This window comes from Austrofundulus limnaeus, unplaced genomic scaffold (genome assembly GCF_001266775.1).
Source record: "Austrofundulus limnaeus strain Quisiro unplaced genomic scaffold, Austrofundulus_limnaeus-1.0 Scaffold33, whole genome shotgun sequence".
NCBI classification, from domain to species: Eukaryota; Metazoa; Chordata; class Actinopteri; order Cyprinodontiformes; family Rivulidae; genus Austrofundulus; species Austrofundulus limnaeus.
This window is the reverse complement of record NW_013952435.1, coordinates 213,842-223,063: the sequence shown is the minus strand read 5'-3', so window position 1 is coordinate 223,063 and position 9,222 is coordinate 213,842. Positions and strand designations below refer to the sequence as shown.

At 42.2% G+C, this 9,222-nt stretch overlaps 1 protein-coding gene across 6 annotated transcripts in view; it reads right to left on the bottom strand.

The window, feature by feature from the left end:
• The window catches only part of LOC106515866 (signal-induced proliferation-associated 1-like protein 2), a 138,434-nt gene that overhangs the window by 16,557 nt on the left and 112,655 nt on the right, over positions 1-9,222 (bottom strand). For 4 of the 6 annotated variants that reach the window (XM_014005900.1, XM_014005902.1, XM_014005904.1 and 1 more), the window contains exons 15-17: positions 7,769-8,008; positions 5,626-5,679; positions 3,617-3,755 (exon numbers count right to left, since the gene is read on the bottom strand). In XM_014005900.1, coding sequence (XP_013861354.1) covers positions 3,617-3,755; positions 5,626-5,679; positions 7,769-8,008 — 433 coding nt within the window. The remainder of the gene's footprint in view (positions 1-3,616; positions 3,756-5,625; positions 5,680-7,768; positions 8,009-9,222) is intronic. The other 2 variants (XM_014005903.1, XM_014005906.1) reach the window with 2 other exon arrangements.

Here is a 9,222-nt window from a genome sequence, read left to right as displayed (position 1 = left end):
TGTTTAAGCTACAAACTGCAGTATGTTTAAGCTACAAACTGCAGTATGTTTAAGCTACAAACTGCAGTATGTTTAAGCTACAAACTGCAGTATGTTTAAGCTACAAACTACAGTATGTTTAAGCTACAAACTACAGTACGTTTAAGCTACAAACTACAGTATGTTTAAGCTACAAACTACAGTACGTTTAAGCTACAAACTACAGTACGTTTAAGCTACAAACTACAGTGCATTTGAGCATTTCTGTGTAACTTGTAATTATGATTTAATTTAACGTATAATTTTTGAGTTTCATTAAATTTCCTCTATGTTTCATAAAAGATCACAACAAACAAACACTTTTGGCAGCAGGTGATCATTAACCTTTCCTGTACCTTCTGTTTAAGCACTTCATAGATTAAACAGGTCCAACGGTTTGGTGTGAACGTGAAATGAATCAGCTTTGGTTCCAACATAGTCATTCCTGTAATTTGATTCTTTTATGTGCCAGACGTCCAGTCCAAGCAGAGCTGCTCCCTGAGAGGAACAATATGTGCTCTTTGGGATCTCACTGAATGTGTAAATGGTTGGAATGCCTGGCACAGTGCCTGCTCTGATGCACTCTTCCTCTAGATTGTTTCTCCATGTGCCGAGTGCCGTGTTATAAAAGAGAGAAGGGCCATTACCACGGACACCCCRCTGATCTCTGAGTAAACAATCAACACCGCGAGCCTCCTCGTCCAGGTCACCGTCGTTTCCTTCTCCGCAGGAAACAAGATACAACCAAATGACGGCGAGTGTCTTAGACAGGTGTTAATGCTGCTCGGGTCTCTTGGAAGTGCCACATTTCATTGAGATGCGAGCCAAGAGAACAAAATCCGAGCAAACAAATCAGTGCACTGAGCTGATTCATGTAGGAGATGAGGTTTGCCGGTGCCAGAGGACAGAGCTGAGGGAGTGAAGTGCATTTGTATTAGGACTGAGCAGCATCCAAAAATAACCCATTTGTCCCRTCTCCAGGGTCCTTTCCTGGTAGATAATGGATGGGGGATGGCGAGGGGAACTGAAGATGCAATTAATAGTGTGTAAGGCCGAGGAACATCAAACATCAATGCACTCTCTGCAACTTCCTGTCTTTAATCCATGGCATCCCARCTGAGTATACTCAGGCCTCTTTATAAATTAAATTAAGCAAAAACAGCGGGGACACACAAAGGCTGGGTGTTGGCAGAGCGGAAACCTATCAACTGTGGAACCCAGCAGCAGAACCAGCTGATGGGAAGCGGGTGGGTTTCTTTCTTTTTGCCACACCATGAGGTTATTTGCTCTTGTTCAGTCTTATATCTTCACCACCGATTAGTCAGCAGGAGAAAAAAAAAGCCTCAGGGCATCTTGTAGAGTTTTAAAATGCCAGTGTAATAACAGAATCAGTTGTTCCTTCAGAGATTTAGAGGGATCACATGACTAAGTAGATCCAACCACAAATCAAGTCAAACTTTATTTAAAAAACAGAATAAACCACAATCTAATGTGCATTCCAAGAAGAGCATAAAACAGGAAACACAGGGAAAAACTGCAAATATGGATTTATAATCAGGTGACAAAAGATGTTGCAAACTTTCCATTTTTGAGTCTTTACACCAAAGATGAGCGTTTATCTTTGTTTAGCTATTAAAAGTTGTTTAACATACAAAAACTAATATACTTTATACATTGTGTAAACGAGATCAGATCTTCTAAATCCCGTGTCAAACTCAAGGCCCGTGGGCCAAATGTGACCTTCCATGGCAGTTTATGTGGCCTGCAAGAGCGTCAAAGATGTCCTGAAATAAGTGTACGCTGCTTTAAAGCCAGCACTGATCATGAACTACATCTCCCATAATGCATGTTGATTATTTTACTTGCAAAAAGACGGCATCCCACCACTAGGTGGAGCTGCACAGGGTTCAAAACCCTATTGGACCACAGCTAAAGTAGTCGGCAGTTGCTGCAGCCCAGTTGTACTGGGTAGTGGGAATTTCCTGCTTACAAGTTGTAAAATTGGGAACTCCCTGTTAGACAGTGGGATGAACTCTGACTACCCAAGTTTAGAATTCTAGAAGGCAGCTATTTACCACAACTCGTCAGTGAGTAAAACTCTCTTACCTTTAATAGTATTTTTTGTATTATTAATTTCACATTAGTCAGTTGTACACATAGTACTTTTCAGTGTTTATAAGAGGATGTGTTAAAATGCTGTTTCTATGCAGGAAAAACCAGGCAGAGCTCAGTGATTTTTCATTAGCAGTGACTATAGCTAAACACGAAATGTCAAAGTTAATTAGACCTGGCCCTTTGAGAGCCACCTTAATGCTCATGTGTTYGTCATAGCTGATCTAAACTGTCAGTAAATAAAGACATGTACAACTGTAGATCATCTGCATAATTTACTACATAATGTAATACTCGTATACACTCACCGGCCACTTTAGTAGGTACACCTGTCCAACTGCTCGTTAACACTTTATTTCTAATCAGCCAATCACATGGCGGCAACTCAGTGCATTTAGGCATGTAGACATGGTCAAGACAATCTCCTGCAGTTCAAACCGAGCATCAGTATGGGGAAGAAAGGTGATTTGAGTGCCTTTGAACGTGGCATGGTTGTTGGTGCCAGAAGGGCTGGTCTGAGTATTTCAGAAACTGCTGATCTACTGGGATTTTCACGCACAACCATCTCTAGGGTTTACAGAGAATGGTCCGAAAAAGAAAAAACATCCAGTGAGCGGCAGTCCTGTGGGCGGAAATGCCTTGTTGATGCCAGAGGTCAGAGGAGAATGGGCAGACTGGTTCGAGCTGATAGAAAGGCAACAGTGACTCAAATAACCACCCGTTACAACCAAGGTAGGCAGAAGAGCATCTCTGAACGCACAGTACGTCGAACTTTGAGGCAGATGGGCTTCAGCAGCAGAAGACCACACCGGGTGCCACTCCTTTCAGCTAAGAACAGGAAACTGAGGCTACAGTTTGCACAAGCTCATCGAAATTGGACAAGAGAAGATTGGAAAAACGTTCTGATGGTCTGATGGTCGGAAATCTGGTCTGATGAGTCTCGATTTCTGCTGCGACATTCGGATGGTAGGGTCAGAATTTGGCGTCAACAACATGAAAGCATGGATCCATCCTGCCTTGTATCAACGGTTCAGGCTGGTGGTGGTGGTGTCATGGTGTGGGGAATCTTTTCTTGGCACTCTTTGGGCCCCTTGGTACCAATTGAGCATCGTTGCAACGCCACAGCCTACCTGAGTATTGTTGCTGACCATGTCCATCCCTTTATGACCACAAAACCATTACTAGCGTGGTGTACCTAATAAAGTGGCCGGTGAGTGTATTTGTTCATTTTTCCATTTTTTGTGTATTTTGCTTTTTTATTTTTCATATTCTTTGTATTATTCGTTTTTATTTCTCCTTATTAATCTTTATTGACCTTGTGCAATAAATAAATGCTACTGGTTGCCTTGGATTTTCCCCTGGGATTAATAAAGTTTCTATCTAAATATGGAAACACAGATCAAATAAAATGGACCAAGGATTAAACCTTGTGGTACACCATAAGTAACGCCCACATTGTCAGAATTAGAATCATCCTTGACCTTACCTTCCGATTCCTGTCTTCTCTCGGTGGGCTGTCGGGCAGCATCATCTTACGAAATTCTTCTTTTGAAAGTCGCTGCAGTGACTTTCCATCTCGGTCAGCAACCTGGAGCCGGCAGGCAGCCTCTTGGGCATACAGCTGCCTGCGAACAGTGTAACGGACACAGAAGACCACAGATCATTTCTAGGGTCAATCACATCACGTCCTGAAACGGAGGCACCGGCCACCTGAGAATATTGTCAAAATAATGCAGAGTTCAAGAGGGGGATCTGTGTTAGCATGCCAAGATCAGGAGAGGGCTTACTCCAAACTTGTCAGACAAGAGGGGTGGCAGGGATGGGGAGGAAAACAGGCAGGGAGTTCAATTTCAAAGCCACCTTGTCCCACATTACTGTGCCAAAACCATGAATAAAGAGACTGCAATGAGTGCAGCCAAGCACAGTGAGGGGTGGAGGAAAGAAAACACAGAAAAAACGAGAATTTTGAGCAAAGACTGTCACAGACCAAAGGCGTGCTCACACAACAACAGAGGAAGACATGAAAGCTGTTCAACAGGGACTGGAGGAGGATCCACAAGAAGTGACACAACTCCTCGGCTCTGGTTGTCAACAGGTTTTTGTTTGAAAACAAACGACTCTTGAGTGTTCGGCGAGGAGGGCACGGGGCACAAACGATATGACCGACCTCTCCGGTGAAGTCGCGTCGCTGTGAAACCTGGGCTTTAAGCGAGCAGCCTGAGCGTGGCACACTGAGTGCTGCTGGAAGGGCGTTAGATGGCCGTGGGGACGTTCGTTAAGACAGCTAGACGATGGGACAGCCTGTCTGCGATGGTTACCTAGAGACACTATTACCTACTCTTTTAGGCTTTTAACACCATGGCAACCAAGCCCTGAAAAAATAAAGTAATCTTACAAATGTCAAAACAGCTGCTCTGTAGAGACGGCAGAATATAAAAGCATTCTATAATTTAAGTGCATTAATGCAGATAGTTTTTATTTATGCCTCTGAGCCTGAATGCACTAATGCACAAATTAATATAGTATTTACTTGATCTATGCAGCACTAAGTGGGCATCATGGAGTTTTATATATATATGTATACTGTATACTGTATACTGTAACCAGAAGTGTCTGGATTTAGCACTATGGTTTACATGTTGGTAGCGAACAATAGACCTTTTTCACACTTCTACATTTTAAACAGGAAGTAGCGTTGTGCTACTTCCGGTTGCGTTAGCATTAGTCGGTAAATATGCCTCAGTCATAAAAACAAAAGCTTTTGTGCTTTCCTTGGTTGTTTCTGTGGTGCCAAATAACAGCCTTGCCTTTCTTTCCATTCGTTCCCAACAAATCCAGACCAGAGGAGGCTGTAGATACAGGTGATTAGGAGAGACAAGGGTCCAAACTTAAGCATAAAGAAGGGAAGCACTTATCTATGTATGTACTGTATGTAGCATATATATATATTTTTTTGTAACCCTGTGCAAATAAATAACTAAAATAAATGAACCGGTTAGCATTAGCTTCTCAGGTTGGCTCAGTCTAGTGCTTTTGAACTCTGTGATGAATGATTATAACTAAGTYGATGTTGCATTCCTACATTTTGTTTGTGGTTGCTGACAAGTAAATAAAATGTCCTCATCATGAACCACTTCAATGGTTTTATCGTCACCGAATCCTTGGGAAATCCACGCCTGCCGTGTTCCAGCGTCTGGCTCTGAGGTTTCACTGTAACCTTACAGAACACAAGAAAACTATGTGGAAAAAAAAGGTCTGGTTACATTGGGAGCAGGAGTTAGAGCTGCTGCAATAAGGTTTGTTAGAAGAAATGTCACAGATATGCACAGTTGGTTGGCTCTTGAATGCGCGACATGTTGCCAGGAATAACACTTGACATGACATTTGAGTCGGGTGTTGGACAAAAGGGAAGGGGTGAGTGCATTGAGGGTGGGGTGGGGTGGGGGGGCAGGCTGGGTCAGATTAGGGCCATGGGATTGACTCTTTACAGTGTACCTGGAACGCTCAGACAGCATATTGAGAAGAAAGGCTAACAAGCTCTCGGCTCCTCTGAAACAAGAAGCAAGAAACAAAAAAACAGAAGCTCAGGGTTAGAAGCATCGCAGTGCGTCCAACATTTTACATGCAGAGTTTCAGGAAAGTTTTTTTTTTTTTCAGAAAGAGGGAAGAGAAACTTCATTACCTTAGAACAATAACTGTGAATATTAGGCCATTTATCACGAGGCGCCCTTATGTAAGGTGAAATAAAACGGTAGGAATATATAAACAAACAACGGGGAGGCTTAATGAAATTATGGAGCTTTTTCATAAGTGTGCAGACGACGACTTCGGTGCGTACGATCAATCACGCAGCAAATCTCYGCAGAAAAATTAAATTACTCRGAAACTGAAGCCGGGGGTTTCTTCTGGAGCAMATCTCACATTCTCTCAATCGGAACCAGCTCAGAGTTGTTTTAAACACCTTCCAATGAGCATGTATATCTTTTTACAGCTCTCTGCAGAGTTGCTTCATTAACAGAGACCATGTCAGTCATCACAGCTCAAGCTTTGCTAACTCCCTGCATACACCTCCCGTCCTGGGTGACATYTCCACACTGTGGACGGTGCTGCTGCACTGTGGATCGTTGCTTCGCTCCCAGCAGAGGCACCGACCTGTCAGGGGCTCGGCCCGGCGCTCCACGGGGACCCGGCTTCAGACGAACGATCGATAACGACATGTGACATGTGTCAAGTGTATTATGTCAGCGGCTTCATTGAGCTTATTTGTTCTGTGGCTGTCGGCTCCGATCAATGCCGGTTTGTAAAGTCTGGGTGGGCTAAACAATAGGAGCTCTGCTCACACCTGGTGTTAGTGTGCAACACAGGTGAGTGGCTTCAAACACCGGCCTGCACCTGGCAAGTGAACGGGAATATTAGGAGGACATATTGGAGCACAGTTTTAAGATAACTGTTATTCAAATTACAGATTGAAGCACGGATCTGAGATGCTGTTTTTTGGGACGACACCTGTTTGGATACAACAGAATAAATATGCTTTTCATTTTTTAAGACAACCCAATGCGATCAGTTACAGTTGAACAAACTCCGCCCACACCCAAGAATCTCCGCCTACATTTCAAACTCTGCCATATACAGTTGACCAAACTCCACCCACACCCAATAATCACCTATATTTCAAACTGTCAATCATATTTGACCAAACTCCACCCACACCCAATAATCACCTATATTTCAAACTCTGCCAATCACATTTCACCAAACTCCGCCCACACCCAAGAATCTCCGCCTATATTTCAAACTGCCAATGACAATTGACCAAACTCCGCCCACACCCAAGAATCTCCGCCTATATTTCAAACTCTGCCAATCACAACTGACCAAACTCCGCCCACACCCAAGAATCTCCATCTATATTTCAAACCGCCAATCACAATTGACCAAACTCCGCCCACACCCAAGAATCTCCACCTATATTTCAAACTCTGCCAATCACAGTTGACCAATCTCCGCCCACACAGACAAAAACCTCCCCCTATGTACTGCAGAGACCCATACTTGTCTGAAGCAGCTGACGTTGAGCTCAGATCAATTTCTAAAACGCGATTCTTGATCGGAACATTCCTGCTAATAATTAACAGTATTAATAGGTTAAGTCATTTTAAATCTGTAGATGATTATTGGATTAGTTTTAGAAAATAAAGGTGCTACTAAGGTGGAAATTTGTGTCCTTTTAAGAAMATATATGAAGGAGAGACATCTGGTTATTTAAACTTAGCACAAAAAGTAAAGAAATGTATGTTTGGTGGATTATTTCTTTGCTTCTAGGCAATAAAGCCTGTTAATTTCCCTTTTAAATGRCGCCACATTTGTAAGGATCATGCATTTGTGGGATGAGCAGTAGAGCTTAGTTTGTGGATTGTGCACATGAAAAAGTTGCCAAATTTTCTTTAGTCCCCCCACCCCAYAATGTGCTGCCATTCAGGTGCAACAACAAAGAAATGATCTACCAAACCCTCATTTCCTTAYTTTTTGTGCTAYGTTTAATAAGAATTCCATATAATATAAATAAAATAAGTGTTTAGTTTTGATTTGAAGGTTTTTTCCTGGTCTTTTCTCCCTCACATGTTCACTCACTCACCCACACTCTGAAATGTTGGGGGGTCCATCAGAGCCGTCGCCACCATCGGTCGTCTTCACGCCCGCGGCGAACATGCAACCGGACTGTGTTTGTGTCTGTCCGCAGGCCCCCGAGCTGGGCCCGGGCCCCAGCTCCGGCCCCGAGCCGCTGGCCTGGGGGATGGTGTACACCTTGGAGGCGTCGGCGGACACACAGTACCTGGCACCGCGGGCCAGGGGACTGCCAGAGTGGTGCGAGCCACTGATTAAACAGCAAAAAAACAAACAAACAAAAAAAGCATAATGTAACTCAAAAGTGACCAAAATAATAAATGACAAATAAAAGCAAAGACAAACGTAAAAAATGACGACAGTAAAAGAAGAGTCAGCCACAAAAAGCAACATAAATAGATCAGATGTATGGACTCAAACACAGAATGGATCATGATGCTTCTCTAAATGATAAAACCAGTYCCACTTTAACCCACCGCTGATCGTCCTGCTGAACTTTGTCCTTTCAGTTTTTTGTCARATATCAAGTGTCAAACCACATTTATGGGTCGGTGCGTTCAAACTACAGAGAGGCATTTCCCTCCACACGTAGAGCTCCTCAGACATCTGCTGCCGTGACCCCGCTGATTTATGCTTCTCCGAGCAGAACGAGGCAAAGAACTGCACGCCTCCGTGCATGTCAGCAACTGGCTTTCATTTCATCATCAGGCTGAACTCACCCTTGAAATGAGGACCAAATGGTTCAAAGGAAGGATTCATGTTTTACCTGAACTATTAGAATTAAGAGTTTAGACGACAGCTTTATCAAAAGAACTGCTTTAGTTTTTAAATGTGCCAAATAAAGCTGGTCTGAACCCCCAACATCCCATTTCTTTAGATTCTGCTTCTTGTAACCCATTAAAATAACATTTCTGAATTGTTTTAAAAAGCTTTTACAAATCCTTGGCTGTTTTTTCACTTGTTTTCAGTGCAAAATCAAAAAATTTTAAGTAAAATGTTTTGGATTTCTTTAGTTAAGTCAAGTAACTTTGCTCTGTGATTCATTCAGACATGAAGAAGAATGAAACTGTTGTATGAAAAAAGAAAAAAAACAGTTTTAAATAGCATCTTATGGCTCTTTGTCATAATTTGATTACAAAACAAAATAATGATTTTGCACCAACTATTTATCAGATTATTAAACAATCACTGGATTATGCCTTTAATCTCTAAATATTTTATACTTTGGTATATTTAAAAAACTGTTAGACCTATACGTTTAGCATATGTTATGTTTTTACATATATCATACATGTCTTTGAATATTTTTATCAGACTGTATGTGTTTCAGTAGATGATCAACTGAAGGATGATTTCAGGTCCTGCATCAGATTTTTCAAGATATTTTCCTCTTTTTCCTTAGTAAGTAAAAAGTAAGTAAGTAAGTAAGTAAGTAAGTAGGTATGTAAATAAATAAGTAAGTAA